This window comes from Dendropsophus ebraccatus, chromosome 1 (assembly GCF_027789765.1).
Source record: "Dendropsophus ebraccatus isolate aDenEbr1 chromosome 1, aDenEbr1.pat, whole genome shotgun sequence".
NCBI lineage: Eukaryota > Metazoa > Chordata > Amphibia > Anura > Hylidae > Dendropsophus > Dendropsophus ebraccatus.
This window is the reverse complement of record NC_091454.1, coordinates 94,197,589-94,218,190: the sequence shown is the minus strand read 5'-3', so window position 1 is coordinate 94,218,190 and position 20,602 is coordinate 94,197,589. Positions and strand designations below refer to the sequence as shown.

General features: G+C 43.7%; 1 protein-coding gene across 3 annotated transcripts in view; it reads left to right on the top strand.

Moving 5' to 3' along the window:
* The first annotated feature begins 215 nt into the window (after nucleotides 1-215).
* Nucleotides 216-20,602, top strand: part of NAP1L1 (nucleosome assembly protein 1 like 1) — a 34,845-nt gene continuing 14,458 nt past the window's right edge. For 2 of the 3 annotated variants that reach the window (XM_069975374.1, XM_069975391.1), the window contains exons 1-8: nucleotides 216-371; nucleotides 12,793-12,828; nucleotides 13,022-13,110; nucleotides 14,588-14,690; nucleotides 16,250-16,391; nucleotides 16,481-16,561; nucleotides 18,456-18,584; nucleotides 18,670-18,741. In XM_069975374.1, the coding sequence (XP_069831475.1) occupies nucleotides 12,812-12,828; nucleotides 13,022-13,110; nucleotides 14,588-14,690; nucleotides 16,250-16,391; nucleotides 16,481-16,561; nucleotides 18,456-18,584; nucleotides 18,670-18,741 (633 nt within the window). In that variant the 5' untranslated portion in view covers nucleotides 216-371; nucleotides 12,793-12,811. The remainder of the gene's footprint in view (nucleotides 372-12,792; nucleotides 12,829-13,021; nucleotides 13,111-14,587; nucleotides 14,691-16,249; nucleotides 16,392-16,480; nucleotides 16,562-18,455; nucleotides 18,585-18,669; nucleotides 18,742-20,602) is intronic. The other variant, XM_069975383.1, reaches the window with a different exon arrangement.

Below are 20,602 nucleotides of genomic sequence, written 5' to 3'. Positions count from 1 at the left end.
CGACAGCTCCCATACAGGACCAAAGGCGCAGAGTGTGCATGGCGCCTGTAGCCCGGAGCACACACACGTGACTATGAGGCGGAGCTGCAGCCCGGCACACAACGAGTCCGGGCCTGGGCCGTCACTGACAGCAGCAGCAGCACACGTCTGGACACGCCCTCCAGAAAGGAGCGCGAAGCTAGGCGGCCGGCGCACGTTCCCATGGAGACAGGGGGGGGGGGGGAGTACGTGCTGACGCCTCCCGTTGTATATGAGCGCGGGCGGCGGGATCTCTGCTCCTCTTCTTATTTTGCCGCCATCCTAGAGGGGCGCTCCCTCCTCCTGTCTGTGACACTGCGCGGCGGCAGCGGACCTTTCGCTCTGTCACCCTGGTAAGAGCATGTGGCGGCTCCCCGGACGGGCGGCTGACGTTAGCCGGGCTTTGGCGTGAGGTTAGGAGCCGCATGTGCGGTCACCGGGAGCGGCTGCTGGGGTAGGGTGTTCGGTCCCAGGTCTCCCGGGGCTGATGACCGGGTTACGACATCGTATAGTGCCGCTGCGTACGTACGGTGGCGCCCCGGATGCGCAGGCGATGTCACGGTGAGGCAGACAGGCCGCGGGCTGCCGGTCCCGTAAGGCCGGGGTGCACACTAGTCAGTCTGAGGGCGCGTTCGGTGCCGGCACTCACGGGGAGGGTGGCGTTCCGTCTGTGCTCACACTCAGGGCGTCACCGGTCCCCGCCGGGCTGTTGGCATGTGGCGGGGCAGCCTCGCTGAGCGGCCTGTCTCGGATGATGTCGCACACACGTAGCGGCACGGGCGGAGAATCCGCAGAGGGCTCCACGTGCTGCGGTATGACCCGTAGCGGCGGCCGCAGTGGTGTCCGGTGCTCTCTGCAGCAGCGTGCTCGGGCCTCCTGCCCGGGGGTGCCGCACCACGTGGTACCGGGGCCTCCAGCCTGCTAGTGGCAGCACCGAGTCTGGGGTGTCCCCGGCCTCAGCTCCAGGGGCTCCCACTTCTATTGTCTGTCAGATCCTGGCAGCATGGAGGAGCCCCCTGCCACTCACGGACTGGCACATCTCTTGCCCTGGTTGTGCCATGAGCTCATGATCTCTTGTATTAACCCATGAATGCCCTGCAGTACAATGGCTCTGTGCTGCACCCATGTGACTGCTCCAGCGGCTGTTGCCCAATCAAATATGTGGGGTTTGACAGTAGTAGTGTTGGATTCTTCTAGCATGCTCTGAAGTCTAAGGTGGCATTCTTGTGTTCCATGGTCAGACAGATGTGCTATGGACCGGGACATGGAAATCCTGGCATCGGGAGGCATGATGCTCTGCAACAATTTAAAGGGGTACTCCACTCGCCTCCCCAGTTCCAGCGGCGGGTCCTGCATTGTGGCGCTCCGGTTCCTGGCTGCTTCCGGGTGTCTGGCGCGGGCCTGAGACGTCACGTGACGTCTCGGGTCCGCTCAGCCACTCAGTGAAGGAAGCGGGATCCGTTTCAAGTCCACTCAGACCTGAGACATATTGCTTTGGGCCTGCGTCAAACACCCGGAAGCAGCCGGGCACCGGAGCATCGCGATGCGGGATCCGCTGCTGGAACGGGGATGTGAGTGGACGTCTTTTCCCTCGGCCACCTCCTCCCTGGTCTCAGCAAAAAAAGTGCACCCCCCCCCCCCCCGCTAGAGTACCCCTATAAAGCGCCGCCATCTGCAGGTCTGGGCCAGTGAACCTGCTATACCAGCCAGCTGCTCTTTACCTGTTCTTCCTATGTCTGTCCCAGTATAGTGGCACTTTTTGATTGCCCATATGCGGGCGTTCCCTGCCCACCTGGCCCGCCCACTACACATATGTGCAGTGTTAGGCTGCATAAGGGCAATATCAAAAAGTGCCAGTATACCGGAACGGACAGACATGGGAAGAACGGCCCTGCAATCCCAAGGTAAAGAGTGGCTGGCTGATACCAGCAGGTTCACTGGCCCGAACATGCTGATAGTGCCGCTTTAAATCTTTGTTACTGCACCGACATGCTGTCTTGGTACCGTAGCATGACTGTGACATGGATGGAAACTAATATTAAACGTGGTTGCCCCATAAACCTCTCAAAGACATTGCTGTCAGAAAAAGACCACTTGGTCCATCTAGTCTGCCCTCTTAGTAATTCTTATTACCTAAGGGTACAAACACACACACCCCGCATATGCAGCACATCTGCAGCAGATTTGATGGTGCAGATTTGATGCTGTGTTCAGTTATTTACATGCTGCTGCGTATCGCATTAGTAAATACGCTGCGTATACTGTGTGTGTGTTTGTACCCTTAGGGATAGATATGTTTATATTCCGTCTTTCAAAAGACACTTTCCTTTTAAACCTTATTTAGTCTTTTAACATAAATGTTTGAATCATGTCCCCCCTTTCTCTTCTTTCCTCCAGACTATACAGATTCATATCTTTAAAGGGAACCAATCGGGCATGTATCGGCTGCAGCAGGAGCTGTATACCTGAAAAAAAGCACTTTAATCCCTGTGACGGGCAGGTAGTCACCGTGCTCTGCCTGTCAGCATGCTTTGAGGGGATGAATGACAGGCAGAGAAGTCCCTTACTGTTCTCTTCCCTTTATGTCTGACACCCTCTACCATTTTTGTAGCCAGTCTTTGGACCGGTTCGATTTTATCAATATCCTTTTTTAGGTGGTCTCCAGAACTGCACACAGTGTTCCGAATGTGGTCTCAGTAGAGTGGTATACAGCGGGATCAAAATCTTCCTCTTCCTACTGGTTATACCGCTAGCTTTACAGCCCAGCATCATTTACTTTCCCCACCACCTGGTTGTGCTGGTGACTTATCTTAAGGCTGTCAGAAATCACTACCCCTTAATCCTTCTCTTCTGAAGTCTTTGCCAACACAGTACTGCCGATATAATACTCAGAGGATTTCTCCTCCCCAAGTACATTTTACATTTGGAAACATTGAACTTCAGTTTGTTTGGATCACTTATTTAACAAAGCTAAATGATTTTCAGTATTACTGACACCTCCAGGAATATCAACCCTATTGCACACTTTTGTCATCAGCAAACAGACAAACCTTATCTACCAAACCTTCTCATATGTCACTTACAAACATTTTAAAAAAAACCGAACCCAGAACAGACCCTTGTGGCACACCACTTGTAACCAGTCTTTAATCAATTCTTCGGGCAGGTCGCGGAGTGTGAGTGACATCCTACTGAGTCAGTACGACAGGCGGAATTTCAAGCAGAGTTCGCAGTGCAAACTCAGCTTCAAATTCCGTGCTCATTCCATAGTGTGAACATACCATAAAAGCGTACCTGTCGTTTATAAAAACACTCCTGCTCTGTTAGAAAAAAGTCTGGCTCATAATGTAAGTGTGGAGACCGACCTCTTCTTTTTCTTAGGGTGGATTCACACTATGGAATCCACCCGATTCCCCCAAAATAATTATGTCAATTCTTTCTGTGAAATCGGCCCAGCCCAGTGGGTGTGGGCGAAGAAATCTGCCGGAACTTATCCGCGTGGATTCTGTAGTGTGAACCCACCCATAAACAGAGCGAGGAGAGGATATGCTGCAACTTGGTCATCACCAATCGGTCTTCTGATCGGTAAGGGCCCTATTACACGGGACGATTATTGTGCGAAAAATCGTAATTTTTAACTTTTAAGATTTATCGTTAATCGTTCGCTGTAATTCCATGTTCGTTCGCTCAAGTTCAGCATTTTTTTCGCTAATTGTTTAGTGTATTAGCACATTGTTTATTGTTCTGGGATCAGAAGGAATAAACATCTTAGTAACTATCATAACTAACGATTATAGTTCTGTGTAATATGGTGAACGATTTCAGGTTAACAATAAACAATCTCGTTTGCAATCGTCAATAATCGCTCGGTGTAATAGGACCCTAAGGGTCTAAACAAAACTCTTTGACATGTCCAAAAGTTTTTACTAATGACAGGTACATTTAAACAACCCTCTATCTATCCTTCAGCCAACCACAAATTCACTGCACTATCCAGGAATTGAATTATGGGGAACTGTATCAAGGCTTTGCTGATGTCCAGATAGGCAATATCCACAGCACCACCTTTATCCAGCACTTTTATAACACAAACAGAAATTGATGAGATTAGTCTGACATGATCGGCCTGCAGTCGGCCATGCTGGTTTGGATCCATCAAATTGCAGATTCTTGGAGATCCATTATCTTTAGAAGTGTTTCCATAATTACTACTACAGACGTCAAGTTAACTGGCCTGTAGTTACTGGGCTCTTCACTGCTTCCCTTGGGGATGGCCATTCTCCAGTCATCATTGGCCATTCTCCAGTCATCAGGAACATCTGTGGATTTGAAGACTGAGGCCAAAATTTGGGTCTTTGCCACAGTTGCAGCTGTATGTATGTGCATGCAGATCTAGCAATGCCTGTTAAGCAACCCTGTTGACATTTGGGCAGAATCAACCACAAGAACATTGGAAGTTTTTTTTTGTTGGTTTGTTTTAAAGGGGTACTCCAGGCAAAATTTATTTTAAATGTTATTAAAAAAGAAAAGTTAAACAAATCCCTAATATACTATTTATGGGAAATGCACATATGGTGCTATTTTCCCTCAACTTAGGAGATCAGGCAGGCTCCCTTCCTGTCAAAAAAAAAAAAAAAAAAAAAGTGACGTCACGTCTCAAGTGCCGGGTCCAGCAGGGGGCGCATGTATGTATCTATATAGATGTATCTCCCTCTCTGTGCTGGCTGATACTGACCCTACTCTGGAGGCCCCTCCCCACAACTAGCTCACCCTGCCGCCCGGTTCCCCCAACTAGCTCTGAGCCCACCCGTCCTGTGCAGGAGCGCTCACCCACCGCTCGTTCCTGGCAGGGTGAGCGCTCCTGTACCTGCCCATCCAGCCGCCCGTGCTCTGATCCGCCCGGTTCCTTGCAGGAGCGCTCACCTGCCACCCGGTCGCGGTGCTGTGAGCGTTCCTGCATCTCCGTATGCATCAATCTGTCCCCTCTCAGATACCCACAGCGCAGGAGCGGGCGTCCGGGTGAGCGCTGAGGCGAAGCGAGGATAGCCTCTGTGCCCCACTGTGCCTCAGAGCTCACCCGGACGACCGATCCTGCGCTGTGGGTATCTGAGAGGGGACAGGTTGATGCATACGGAGGTGCAGGAACGCTCACAGCACCGCGGCAGGTGAGCGGTTCCACAAGGGACCGGTCGGATCAGAGCACAGGCGGCTGGATGGGCAGGTACAGGAACGCTGTATGTGCATTTCCCATAAATAGTATGTGTATATATATCAACACTACCTAAAGCCCCCTTTAGCAGCCGTATTGGCATTTTGCACTGTGGATCCTCTGGAACAGCCTACCCATGAAAAGTCATACTGCGTGCGTAATGGATGTATAGGGGCCTGCACCGTATGTCTGGGTTCTGGCCAAATGCATTGGCCTGCAGTATCTAAAACTTTGGTGGTAATTTGTGTCAGGCCTAAATACGGTCTGCAGCGATTACTGCTTTAGGCTATGGCTACTGTTTTGCATCCATGTAAACAGGCTTCTCGATCAGGCTGCCTGACAGGCTGGATATTTTGCCACATTGCTGTTGTGGTCACAGCTGCTTGTCAGTTACAATGTGACCTCATTCACTTGTATGAGTGGAGTCGTACAACAAGGCAGAACATCAGTGGTTACTGGTCAAATGATCGTAAACTTCTGTGAACTATAATAAAATTAAGCACTTTAGGTGGCCATACACCTTCGATAACTGTTGGCTGAACAATCGTTTGTCCTAAAGTTAGTGTCACTGTTATAACTTTCAAAATCTACATCAATAGTAGATGTGATATAAAGCAAGTTTGCATTTTACATTGTTTTTATCATGCTGTAAAACAAAATTATAACTGCCAGAAATCCAGGTCCAGTTGCCTGAAGGCAGATTTGTAGTCTTGTGCTGGCTGAAAAAAAAAAGCCTAAACATAGTAATTCTGGCCAGGACAGAGTCACAGCTCAATGTGTCAGTCACATGACTGCCTTCTCCCTGTGAGCGCTCAGATGGCCTGGGATACACAGGACTTCCAGTTTGATGACTCATTGAGAGTCAAAAACTGGAAGTGCTGTGTTTTTCCATGATCAAAAAAAAATTAGTGAATGAAAAACTGATAACTTGTTTTATAGGACATCTACTCTTGTGTTATGTTTTGAGTTATAACTACAGTGACACTTAACACTTCCAATGTCCCTATATGTATGGCTGCATGTTCCTTTGTTCTCTATGGGGAGGAGACTGTTCTAGCAGTGCCTTATCACTAAGAACAAAGGTGTTGGGCACTGACCTTCCATAAAGCGCAGCCACCTATCGACACAATCTGTAAGTCGTCGGTGACTTCCATATACTTTATGGTGACTGTCCACATAAGTATAAAGTGTGTGGGGACCTTTACTCAAAGAGTTCAGGATTATTGAAGGAGGCATTGGCTTGTATCATATGCTCTTCCATGTTGATGCCATCTAGCCAGTGTGGTGATCGGGCTGGAGGAGAGCTACATAATAGAGAATGGGGTCAGTCAGTAACCTGTATATAGGTAAATGCCTCATTTATTGATTGGTACAGTTTACCAAAGCTAATTTAAGAGCAGTCCACTCTTAACATAAGTACCCAGTTCTATTCATTGATGCATTCCCTTTTGTTTTTGTTCCTTTGTTGTGTGGACTTATTTCGTTTCTACATTCACACACCTGTGGCTGTCTGCAATGCATGGACTTATTCATAGATGAGTTAGGAATCCATACTAAGGGCCCTATTCCACAGGACGATTATCGTTCGCATAATTAATGGTAAACAATTTCAAACGACCGCTATTGCGAACAGCCTGAAATCGTTCACCCATTTACATGGAACGATAAGCTTTACTTATGATCATTCTTGCGGTCGTCACTATTGCGTTCGTTGCTACTGCGAATGACCGAACTACGTCTTACTCAATGCGAACGATTTGCGCATGAGCAAAATAGGTCCACGTTTCTCGTTCGTCGTTTAATCGTTAACTGCTATTCAACCGAAACGGTTATCGTTTTGATCCGAACGATAATGTAACAATAATTCGAACAATGATCGTCCCGTGGAATAGGGCCCATTTAAGGTCTGTCGTTTTTCTGGGGGTCACAGGCCTGTAAAACTAATGGGTCAGATGTGTGAATGCAGCTCCCAAGTCTTACGACCCTATTCCACCGGACGATTATCGTTCAGATTATCGTTAAATCGTTCGAATCTAAACGATTATCGTTCGGTTGAAATTCAGTTAACGATGAACGACCGAACGAGAAATCTCTGATCGCTTTATAAGACCTGGATCTATTTTTATCGTTGCTCGTTCGCGTTGAATAACACGTTGCTCGGTCGTTCGTAATATATACGAACGCAATAGTGAATTAATAGCGAAGAAAAACTATCGCAATTACAATCATAAGTAACAATTATCGTTCCATGGAAATGAGTGAACGTTTTCAGGTCTTTCGCAATAGCGGTCGTTTGAGATCGTTAATCGGTAACTATAATCGTCCGGTGGAATAGGGCCCTTAGATGTAGCATCCATAACCACGATAGATAGATAGATATTATTGTATATATCTATGTGCAGTGTTTTGAGATGAGACCTAAAAGGGGTTTTATTTAAACCTCTGAATAAATTGCTATAATGTGCTGCAGGCTTTGTGTGACCCAGCTAGATAGTAATACATTAACTGTCTCCTTTGAATGCCTTCAGCAAAAATTGTGCAGCTGGATCCACTGCTGTTTGTGTGGGAGGAAGAGCCTGAGAGGGTTTCCCAGCCTGAAAAGGGTTTTCCCACTACAAACACACATTTAGTAACAGGTTAATGTGGCTGAATGTAGGGCTCACCTCCTGATTTGAGAACAGGGGTTCTGAGGCTGTCTTAAAGTGACTCTGTACCCACAATCCGACCCCCCCCAAACCACTTGTACCTTCGGATAGCTGCTTTTAATCCAAGATCTGTCCTGGGGTCCGTTCGGCAGGCGATGCAGTTATCCTAAAAAAAAAAAAAAAATACTTTTAAAACTTGCAGCCCGTGCCAAACGGGAGTATCTGTGCCCTAACTTTGCACAACCTCTGTCCCTCCTCCCCACCCTCTTCATCATTAGTAATGCCCTGGGCAGATTGCCTCCTATTCCCACTTGTGGCAGCCCGGCACATGGGCTGGATCGTTAAGGACTTATGCAATGTTCAGCATGGAGAAAATGTTCTGGTGGCATTCCTAATGATGAAGATGGTGGGGAGGAGGGACAGAGGTTGTGCAAAGTTAGGGCACAGATACTCCCAATTGGCACAGGGCTTCAAATGTAAGTGTTTTTTTAGGACAATAACTGCATCACCTGCCGAATGAACCCCAGGACAGATCTTGGATTAAAAGCAGCTATCCGAAGGTACAAGTGGTTGGGGGGGGGGGGTCAGAACATCGGTACAGAGTTGCTTTAAATAGATGGCCAGGCATGGCATGTATGCTTTTTGTCCATTTGCTTCTGCAGAACTGATTAGTGTCCAGCTATCTGTCAATTCCATATTTACAAAGGTACAGTGCCTGACTGCAGTGCTAGTTAAATTGGGGACATGCATGGGATCCGTTTTTATGATTGGTGGGATACCCAATGACCATAGTAAGGAACCAGTTAAGGAAAACATCTGTAGATGACTTGCAGATCCAGCTTAGTAGAAGTTTTTTCTAAATGTTTCATACAATGCCATGTTGCTGGGAAATGCTGTCACATCATGGTGTCTGAGCACTGGGACCTCTGATCGCAGGAATGAAAAGGACACCACTCTAATTGTGGCATTGCCCCCCCCCCCCCCCCCCTCTCCATACAACATAGTACCCACTAAACAAATGACTTTGCAGGTAACTTTAGCACTACCCATTCATGATAGCGGGGAGAAACTTGGTTGGAATCAACCATTTTATCTTGTGGATAACCAGCAATACGCAGCTTCTAATTGAGAGATAATGTAGCTTTGTTCTGCAGTACACATTGACTTTTAACATTATCACTTCAAAGTTTTATTTGAATATCCTACAACCTTTTTAAAGGAAACCTAAAATCAACAGCATTTAGTTTAGCTTTAGATTATAAAATTATCTATATCCGCAGGAAGTAAAACGTGAAGTTTTTAAGACTATTGAAACATTTGGTGGATATTTAGTTTTGTAATGCTTCGTCTACACGGAGCGATGATTTGCCCAATCAAACTATTAACGATGTGTTTTTTTATAACGATCAGCGTTTAGAAGGAAGGATATATCGTTTGGAAAAATCATTATTGCGATTTAAGATCTCTTAAGCCTATCTCACACAGTGAATCGGTAAAAGACTGTTTACACGAAGCAATCTATGAATGTTTTGCTAACGGCCAATGACTATTTGAGAACATGTTGAAAGATCAAAATGAACGTTTTCTCGCTTGTCTCAATCGTTCACTGTGTTTACACGAGCAGATTATTGCTTAAATGCGATCATTAACACAAAAATTTGAAGTAAGTTTTACTGTATAGAAGAGAGCAGACTAAAAGGGAATCGGTCAGCTGTAATTCACTTTTCAAACAGCTGACCTTTTGGATAGCTTTTAGGTCAAGGAGATACTTGGTACCTGTCATATATCCATTTGTGCTTCAGGATGTAGAAAATGCTTTTCTGAGTGTCAAGCAGTGTCAGGTATGGGAGCATGAGGTGTTACAGCTTGCTGCACTTCAGGAGCTTGGGAAAACGTCTGGCTCGCTGTACTATAGAATAAAATTTTTCGACACTCTTGAAGCAGAACTGGATATAGGAAAGTTACTGGGGGGAAGAATGCCTCATTTGCATATTAAGGCTGGGTTCACACTATGTATATTTCAGTCAGTATTGTGGTGCTCATATTGCAATCAAAACCAGGAGTGGATTAAAAACACAAAGAATCTGTCCACACAATGTTGAAATTGAGTGGATGGCCGCCATATAACAATAAATAACGGCCATTATTTCAATACAACAGCCGTTTTAAAATAACAGCAAATATTTGCCATTAACCCCTTAACAACATCGGGCGTAAATTTACGCCCTGATGCCGGTAAGGGAGTTCACAGCGGGGCCGCGCGGCGGCCCCGCTCTGAACCGCGCCGGTCCCGGGTGCCGCGTGTAGCCCAGGACCGTAGGTATTAGCGGGCACGGTCCGATCGCGTGCCCGCTAATACAGTAATCGGATGCAGCTGTCAAACATGACAGCTGCATCCGATTACCGGACGCAGCGTCATCCCTGGTGTCTAGTGGGGAGATCGCTCCTCCGGGATGTTATCCCGGAGGAGCGATCTCCGTAAATGAAGCCGGCCGGGGACCGCTCCAAGATGGCGCCGTCCCCGACTCGGCACTCGTTTACTTCCGGCTGCAGCAGCCGGAAGTAAACGAGTGCCTATCTCATGGATCTCTGCAGCATATCTATGCTGCAGAGATCTCTATGAGAGATCAGATCACTTATACTAGAAGTCCCCCAGGGGGGCTTCTAGTATAAGTGTAAAAGTTTAAAAAAAAATGTCATTATTAGTAAAAAGCCCCCTCCCCTAATAAAAGTCTGAATCACCCCCCTTTTCCCAGGTTATAAATAAAAGTAAACAAATAAATAAATAAATAAACATATTTGCTATCGCCGCGTGCGTAATCGCCCGAACTATTAATTAATCACATTCCTGATCTCGCACGGTAAATGGCGTCAGCGCAAAAAAATCCCAAAGTGCAAAATTGCGCATTTTTGGTCGCATCAAATCCAGAAAAATTGTAATAAAAAGCGATCAAAAAGTCGTATATGCGCAATCAAGGTACCGATAGAAAGAACATGTCATGGCGCAAAAAATGACACCTGACACAGCCCCATAGACCAAAGGATAAAAGTGCTATAAGCCTGGGAATGGAGCGATTTTAAGTGACGTATATTTGTTGACAATGGTTTAAATTTTTTACAGGCCATCCGATACAATATAAATTATACATGTTACATATCGTTTTAATCGTAACGACTTGAGGAACATATATAACAAGTCAGTTTTACCCCAGGGCGAATGGCGTAAAAACACATTTCCCCCAAATAAACAAAATGCGGTTTTTTTTTCAATTTCACCACACTTTGAATTTTTTTCTGGTTTCGCAGTGTACTTTATGCAAAAATTCAGCCTGTCATTGCAAAGTACAATTAGTGACGCAAAAAATAAGGGCTCATTTGGGTCTCTAGGTGGAAAAATGCAAGTGCTATGGCCTTTTATGCACAAGGAGGAAAAACCGAAAACGCAAAAATCGAAATTTGCTCTGTCCTTAAAGGGTTAAATGACGGCCATCCACTCAATTTCTACATTGTGTGAACAGATCCTTCTGTGTTTTCAATCCACTCCTGGTTTTGGTTGCAATATGAGCACCACAATACTGACTGAAATATACGTAGTGTGAACCCAGCCTAAACAGTAAAGTATAAAATGCGTTTAAAATCTGTAAAAGGTAGGTCAGCAAAATCTTTCAAATCAACTGGTGTCAAAGTGCCAGAAACTGGAATTTTTTTAAATAAAAATTAAGTCTTACTGTACTTATCAGCCAATCTGTCCTGCAGGAAGTGGTATTTTATGTTTGGAGAGCAGGAGAGGTTTTCTATGGGGCTTTGCTACTGCTCTGGGCAGAGGTGGCAACAGAGAGCACTGTAAAACTTGAAAGAATACACCACTTCCTGTAGGGCATACAGCAGCTGTTAAGTACTGGAAGACTTGGAATTTTTTTTAAGCTTAAAGAGAACCAATCACCTAAATGTAACTGTCCCTATTATGATAGTATATCTCTCCCTAAGTCTATTCATGAAGATACAGACTGCATTTGCAGTCTGTATCTTTATACTTTACCTGATCCTCTGTTCCCTGGCTGTTCCGGTGGGCGCCGCCATCTTGATGACGTCACTTGCGTTCCAGCGGTGCGTTCCAGCGTGACGTCATCAAGATGGCGCCGCCGCCGGAACAGCCAGGGAACAGAGAATCGGGTAAAGTATAAAGATACAGACTGCAAAGGCAGTCTGTATCTTCATAGATAGACTTCATGAAGATACAGACTGTATTTGCAGTCTGTATCTTTATACTTTACCTATCCTCTGCATCAGTGCCGCACGGCCGGGCGCCGCCATCTTGATTACGGGCCTTGCGTTCCACCGCTGGAACGCAAGTGACGTAATCAAGATGGCGGCGCCGGCCTTGCTCCACCGAAGAAGAGGATAGGTAAAGTATAAAGATACAGACTGCAGAGGCAGTCTGTATCTTCATAAATAGATTAGAGAAGAGGGACTAGAAAATACACAGCGATCTTGCGCTGTATAGCGCGAGATCACTGTGTATTAACGAAGCGGCGGGCAAAGGATCATGGGAACCTTTCCTGCCGCTCTGCATGACGGGAGTTTCCTGTCTCGCGCCGGCTCTTTTGAAAAGAGCCGGCTCGAGACAGGAAAGTAAAAAGTGAATAATTAAAAAACGTGGCAATAAAAATAATGAATTATATTTACAAATGTCAATAAAATGATTTACATCTACTTGGGGAATAAAATTTTTTTAACTTTCGTCCATGATTGGTTCTCTTTAAGTGAATGATAAACTTGTGGCAATAGTTGATTTTTTTTTTTTTTTTTGCTGATTTATCCTTTTTAACATACGAACGCAGTGTGAGCTTAGTCTAAGGTGGCGTGTGTAGAAGGCAATGTTTTACTTCATGAAGGTAACCTACCATTTGTTTTTCTTAGGTGTTAAAATCTGAGAAAAATGGCCAACATAGACAAGTGAGTATTTGCCGTTTCTTTTTATAGGTGTTTATTTTCTATATTAATTTGCATCCTAGCAATTGGTGGTTCCTAAGCAAGGAGCATCCGCCGTTTGCTGTGATTACCTGCCATGTTTCCTGTCCGCCAGTAAACTAAAACTGAAATTGCAGCATAAACTTTCTGTGTAAGTGAGTTGTTATGGTATTTTCAGCAAAGATCAGCCAGAGTTTGATCAGCAAGAGATGGAAGATGTGGAAGAAGTTGAGGAAGAAGAAACAGGAGAGGATGCTAACAGTAAAGGTATTGACTTTCCTTAGTTTAGAAAAACTAAAATTTCTATAGAGCACCTTGGTATGTGTATGGTGGTCAGTGAGGTCCTCTGTTCGGCACCCTTAGTCAGTATCTTATAAACTATCCTATCAATGGTGCAATACACTCACCGGCCACTTTATTAGGTACACCTGTCCAACTGCACGTTAACACTTAATTTCTAATCAGCCAATCACATGGCGGCAACTCAGTGCATTTAGGCATGTAGACATGGTCAAAACAATATCCTACAGTTCAAACCGAGCATCAGTATGGGGAAGAAAGGTGATTTGAGTGCCTTTGAATGTGGCATGGTTGTTGGTGCCAGAAGGGCTGGTCTGAGTATTTCAGAAACTGCTGATCTACTGGGATTTTCACACACAACCATCTCTAGGGTTTAGAGAATGGTCCGAAAAAGAAAAAACATCCAGTGAGCGGCAGTTCTGTGGGCGGAAATGTGGATGCCAGATGTCAAGAGGAGAATGGGCAGACTGGTTCCAGCTGATAGAAAGGCAACAGTTACTCAAATAGCCAACCGTTACAACCAAGGTAGGCAGAAGAGCATCTCTGAACGCACAGTACGTCCAACTTTGAGGCAGATGGACTACAGCCGCAGAAGACCATACCGGGTGCCACTCCTTTCAGCTAAGAACAGGAAACTGAGGCTACAATTTGCACAAGCTCATCGAAATTGGACAGTAGAAGATTGGAAAAACGTTGCCTGGTCTGAGTCTCGATTTCTGCTGCGACATTCGTATGGTAGGGTCAGAATTTGGCGTCAACAACATGAAAGCATGGATCCATCCTGCCTTGTATCAACGGTTCAGGCTGGTGGTGGTGGTGTCATGGTGTGGGGAATATTTTCTTGGCACTCTCTCGGCCCCTTGGTACCAATTGAGCATCGTTGCAACGCCAAAGCCTACCTGAGTATTGTTGCTGACCATGTCCATCCCTTTATGACCACAATGTACCCAACATCTGATGGCTACTTTCAGCAGGATAATGCGCCATGTCATAAAGCTAGAATCATCTCAGACTGGTTTCTTGAACATGACAATGAGTTCACTGTACTCAAATGGCCTCCACAGTCACCAGATCTCAATCCAATAGAGCATCTTTGGGATGTGGTGGAACGGGAGATTCGCATCATGGATGTGCAGCCGACAAATCTGCGGCAACTGTGTGATGCCATCATGTCAATATGGACCAAAATCTCTGAGGAATGCTTCCAGCACCTTGTTGTATCTATGCCACGAAGAATTGAGGCAGTTCTGAAGGCAAAAGGGGTCCAACCCGTTACTAGCATGGTGTACCTAATAAAGTGGCCGGTGAGTGTATATTTCTAGTACACCAGACACACCTATCCATTTGCAGTCATGGTATTATTTCTATTAGTGGTGGTTAATTTTTCACACTTGGCTGTATTGTTTTTACTGTATATAACCATATTTTTTTTCTAACTTTATAGCCAGACAGTTGACTGCACAAATGATGCAGAATCCACAGATTCTGGCTGCCCTACAAGAAAGGTTAGATGACCTTGTAGGTACTCCAACAGGATACATTGAAAGGTACGCTATATTATAACAATGTATATTCAAACTCTAATACTTTTAATCTTACATGGAATGTTTAGGCAAAAGCAGCCTGCCATATTCACATTGTAATGACAGAAAGGATGTAATAAAAGACCACCCTAAATATATCCCCTAGTTGGAAAACATGAACAAAGTGTAGAAGCAAATGGAGGTTTACCAATGAGCTCTAAGAAGGTGTAGTTTGTGGTAGGACACTTCATCGGTAACTGCCTCAGTACTGATTTAACTATCCATTTCAACCTCTACTTAAAACATTTTAGATCTACTGACTAGTTCCCTTTAACAATGGGCAGTGTGAAATGCTGACTGGTTCCTTTATTACAAAGATATCTTTGCACATAAACACTAGTATTTCAGAGTAAAACAGTTTTCATACATGTGGGGAGTAGTGTCCAATGGATGCCTTTCTTAGTTCTGCTTTAATAACTGGTCTATGCCAGGCAGAGAGCCACCTAGCAGTGACTCTCTAGGCCTGGCTCTCCCTGAAACTTTGTCTATGAAATTGCATTGTTTCAATTTATAGTGCTTGTAAGTCTTAGTTTCATGCTCTGTGACCTAGGGAGAAAGGAGCTGCTGATAAATTGCTTTTAATAGGAAAATATGAAGTGAAATCATTAAAGGAAATGTCTGGTATAATATTGCCCCCCAAAAGTTATACAAATCACCAATATACACTTATTATGGGAAATGCTTATAAAGTCCTTTTTTTCCCTGCACTTACTACTGCATTAAGGCTTCACTTTCTGGATAACATGGTGATGTCACAACCTGATGGCAGGGGGATACTGAGGGACACAGGGCACTGAAGGGACACTGAGCATCCCCCTGCCATCATTCTCTCCAGCAGCCTTAGCCCCCACAGCCCTGGGAGTATGTTTGCCCACCATTGATCCATGGAGTTGCGCTCCTGTCACTGATCGGAACTCCAGCAGTAGGACTGTGTGGTTTCCAATTGTTTTTTTACTGACTGCATTGATCAGTGTCAATAATAAAATGTTTTAAAATACATGACATCCCCTCGCCGGATGAACATTTTATTTTAATTGGAATGCGGGCACATTTGGGTGTGCCCGCAATCAAATTAACCATTGACCACATTGGAAAGTACGGCCGGTAGCCATACACAGCCTATTTTCTATGGCTGCTGTTTACCGACATGTCTGTTTTCTGTGGCCGTGTTGAATGGCCGTAGTGTATACACTGCGGACGTTCCTTTTTACTGCTGTTAAGCAGTGTTAATAAACAGCCGTTTTTGCAACCTCCAAAATGGCAGTTTTACTGATAAATATAGTGTGTGTTTGGCACAATCGGGCCATTTTCATACAGACTTGCAAAAAGTTTTACTGTTAAATAAACACTAGAAAATCTATATAAACATGTGTATCGCTGTATAAAGTGCCTCTTGTAAACACAACCCCCCCCCCTAAAAAATGGCAGAATTGTAATTCTCCCCTACCCCATGCTCTGTATGCATACTTGTCGAACAAATGCAAAACACTGTCTAAAATTAAGATTCCATTTATGTATTTTAGTTTGCCTAAAATAGTTAAAAGAAGAGTGAATGCACTTAAAAACCTTCAAGTGAAATGTGCACAAATTGAAGCAAAATTTTATGAAGAGGTCCATGCGCTGGAGAGAAAATATGCCGATCTATATCAGCCCCTCTTTGACAAGGTAACTTATGGGAACACATTAACTTAACATTAACTTAAAATAAATAATTTACAAAGTCTTACAATTGGTTTTTATCCCCTATCCAATAGAGAAGTGAAATCATAAATGCCATATATGAACCCACAGAAGAGGAGTGTGAATGGAAAGTAGATGAGGAAGAAGAAATTTCAGTGAGTAACTTTATTTGTATGTCAACATTCTTTGCTATGAAGGTTAAAGAAGTACTCCAGGCATATGTAAAAACCCAAGGAGGGCAGGGGGATTGTGGAAACATAATAATGAAGATATTTACTAGTATCTGTGTCCTGCAGCTGTAGTGCTACTGCTCACGTTCACACTCCAGTCTCTTTAATCTTCAGTTTCCTGTGTCATTACACCAAAAAACTACCCGCTCAGCCAGTTCGTCACTGAGGAGGTGTCCCGTCTCAGTCAATGATTGGCCAAGCTGGCTAGTGATGTCAGAAGGCTGGAAGATACCAGCCTGTGGTGCTGTCACCAGGATGGTTAAAGTGTAACTGTCTAAATGTAGATTGCTGGAATAAATATCAATAGAACAAACTATTTTAAGCAAGTCTAATAGATTTTATTAAGTAAAAGCTTCTTTCTGTACTTTGCTGTTTTGCAGCTTTGAGTACAGAAGGAAACGGTTTTGCTTAAACCTATTAGAGTTCTTACATTTGCTTTGGAAGCTTCTACACCTCTGCAGTGACAGTAGCTGACTGAAAGGACAGCACTGTGGCCAGTGATTTGCTGAGCAGTCTCTCACATCTAAGGGTTTTTTTTTTTGTCTTCAGCCTTTTGGCTGTGCATTGCTATTTCATGTATCCAGGCTGTTTTTTCAACCTGTTAAAACAATGGATCAGCTAATCATTTGTCTTTATTACACAGAGCGATAATCCGCGATAATCCGCCAAATCAGCTTGATTGGGCAGATTCTCACACTGTGTAATAGGGCCTTTAGTATAGTTTCAAAGCATGATGACAAAAATGTAAATAAAATTGCAAACATGCTTTATAAAACATCCCTGTTTTACATTTTAAGTCATAACAGTGACACACTTTTTTTTGGTAGAAATTTTCTAGGCCAAATGAGTTGCTTGTACAAATGAGTTGCTTAGTGAAAAAAGGAAAAGCATCGGAAAGCAACGAATAATTACTTTGAATTGAATTTGTGTTGTATAAAATTACATGTAGATAGTGTGAATTGTATAGAAAAGCTTGCTTAGTTCTGAAATACTCTTGTCTTGTGTTCAGAATACAACAAATGACTTAAAGGGGTTGTCCAGCAAAAATCTTTTTCTTTCAAATCAACTGTCAGAAAGTTATATAGATTTGTAAATTACCTTTATTAAAAAGAAACTGCAAGGCTTCCTATACTTATTAGCTGCTGTATTCCCTACAGAAAATGTTGTATTTTCTGTCTGACACAGTGCTCTCTGCTGACATCTCTGGCAGAGACAGGAACTGTCCAGAGCAGGAGAGGATTCATAGAAAACCGAGACAAAGTTCCTGTCTCTGCCAGAGAGGTCAGCAGAGAGCACTGTCAGACTGAAAAAAAAAAACAAACTTTCCTGTAGGGCATACAGCAGCTAAGTATGGCAAGGCTTGAGATTTTTTAATAGACGTAAATTACAAATTTCTATAACTTTGTTACCAGTTGATTCTTATGAAAGATTTTTGCTGGACAACCCATTTAACTACGAAGCCTGATCTGTTGTCTTTAAAGTGACTGTACCACCAGGCCAAGGCAGAAGCACTGGTGGTGGGCCGACCCACCCCCAGTGGGAAGAGACCCGAGCCCCTCCATGGCGTGACTCCATTAGAATCAATGGAACCCTATCATAGAGGGGCTAGGGTTTCCTCCCACTAAGGGTGGGTCGTCCCGCCTCCAGTTGCTTCTGCCTTGGCCTGGTGGTACAGTCACTTTAAATACTGTAGATTGTTCCTTAGACTATTTACTTGTATTAATGCTTTGACATGGTCCATCCTTTCAGCTGAAATTTCAAACTTAATTTGCATTAAACATGTTCTAGCCGCGTTTTTACCAGAATTTATTTGCACTAGGAGGATTTGAAAGAGAAGGCGAAGGTTGAAGAGGAAAAAAAAGATGAAGAAAAGGAGGACCCCAAAGGAATTCCAGAATTCTGGTTAACTGTATTTAAAAATGTTGATCTTCTTAGTGACATGGTTCAGGTATACAATTTTTTTTTTTTTTGTCTAGTTTTTAATGTTTAACTTAATACTTTACAGATCTCTTATGGTTGTTTTGTTATGATAGGAACATGATGAACCAATACTGAAGCACTTAAAAGACATAAAAGTAAAATTTTCAGATGCTGGTCAGCCAATGGTAAGTATATTTTTCTGTTAATCCCCTTTTTAACCCACTAACATACTGTTACATCATGGTGGTGGTAACCCCAACAAGGCACACTTTACGTTTTTTCCTTCTAGTGTTTAAAAGGCCATATTGCTTGCATTTTCATTCACCTACAGACAACTTGACTTGAAGTTACTTTGAAATGACAAAGGCAGGATCAGTGTCATTATGTCGCTGAGGCCCAGCAAGTATGACTAATTGCCAACAGCTTATGGGTCCATCATGGGTCTTTAAGGTGTTAAGGAGGTATAGAGGGATTGTTAGGCTGCTGTAAATGCGTGGTAAAAATTTTGAATTTTTTTGCACTTTTGAGTCTGAAACTGTTAGAGCAAAAAAGTCCCAGCTTAATTTTGTTCACGTCTCAGAAAAAAATGAAATAGCTAGTAATCCAAAAGTCACTTGTATGGGATGCATTACTGAATTGCATAGGATAACGAATGAGCTCTCCATTGGCCCTATTGACAGAAAATTAGTTAAAGGGTTAGAATGGGGCAATTTTAACCTCTTAATGACGCAGGACAAGTATACTTGTCCTGCTGCCGTTAAGGGTAAGCAGAGAGGGCTCCCGGCGCGAGCCCCCTCCGCAGTGCGCGGCTATCGCTTGCTATGTCGGGAACTGGGTGTATTAGCCAACGTGGCCGAATGATGCTCCCGGCTAATTAACTATTTTAATGCAGCTGTCAAAGCTGACGGCTGCATTTAAATAGTATTTGTCCCCTATCCCTGGTGATCTCGCCCCCACCCCCCGCAATGCGATCGCGGAGGGGGGGGATCCCTTCTGATTCGGCCGGGGGTTCCCTGCCAGAATGATGCTGATCCCAGCTCGGCAATCAATGTATCTGGTCTGCTGCAGACCAGACTAATATAGCACTGATCTAATGAATTAGTGATGTATTATGTGAACTACACTGATCTATATAATGGATAAGTGTAGTTGTATTAGCACTTCTAATGTGTATTAAAAAAAACAACTCCCCTAATGTTTAAATCACTCCCCTTTCCCATTTTATAAGTAAAAATAAAAATTTACATATTTGGTATCGCCACATGCTTAATCGCCCAATCTATTATGACATTACTGATCAGGCACTGTAAACTGCGGTAGCACAAAAAACACCAAAGTGCAAAATTGCGCAATTTTGTTTACTTCAAATCCAGAAAAATTGTAATAAGTGACCAAAATGTCATACACAAACAAGGTATCGAAAGAACAGATCATGCTTCAAAAAATGACACCATCCACAGCCCCATAGACCAAACAATAAAAGAATTATGGATGGGAATAGAGCAATTTTAAATGCCTTTAGATTTTTTCAAAAGGTTTTTAAGTTTTTTTTAAACATTGTCAAATAAGTTATCAAAGTTACGCATGGTTGTAATCGTACTGACTTAAGGAACATGGATAACGTCAGTTTTACGTAACCCCTAAAATTAAAAAGAATTACACCCCTCCCCCTAACTTCAGTGCACAAATTTTTATTTCTGGTTTCACAGCATATTTTATGGAAAGTCTGTAATTGCAAAGTATAATTGGTGTCACAAAAAACAAGGGCTTATATGGGTCTGTAGATGAAAATAAGCAACTGCTATAGCCTTTTAAACCCTAGGAAAGAAAATGAAAGCTCAAAAATGAAAATTTGCTCAGTCCTAATAGGGGTTAAAGGAGAAGTCTTGCAAAAATTTATTAAAGTATTGTATTGCCCCCCAAAAGTTATACGAATCACCAATATGCACTTACAGTAAAATGCTTATAAAGTGCTTTTATTTTTTTCCTTTGGACTTACTACTGCATCAAGGCTTCACTTCCTGGATAAAATGGTGATGTCACAAC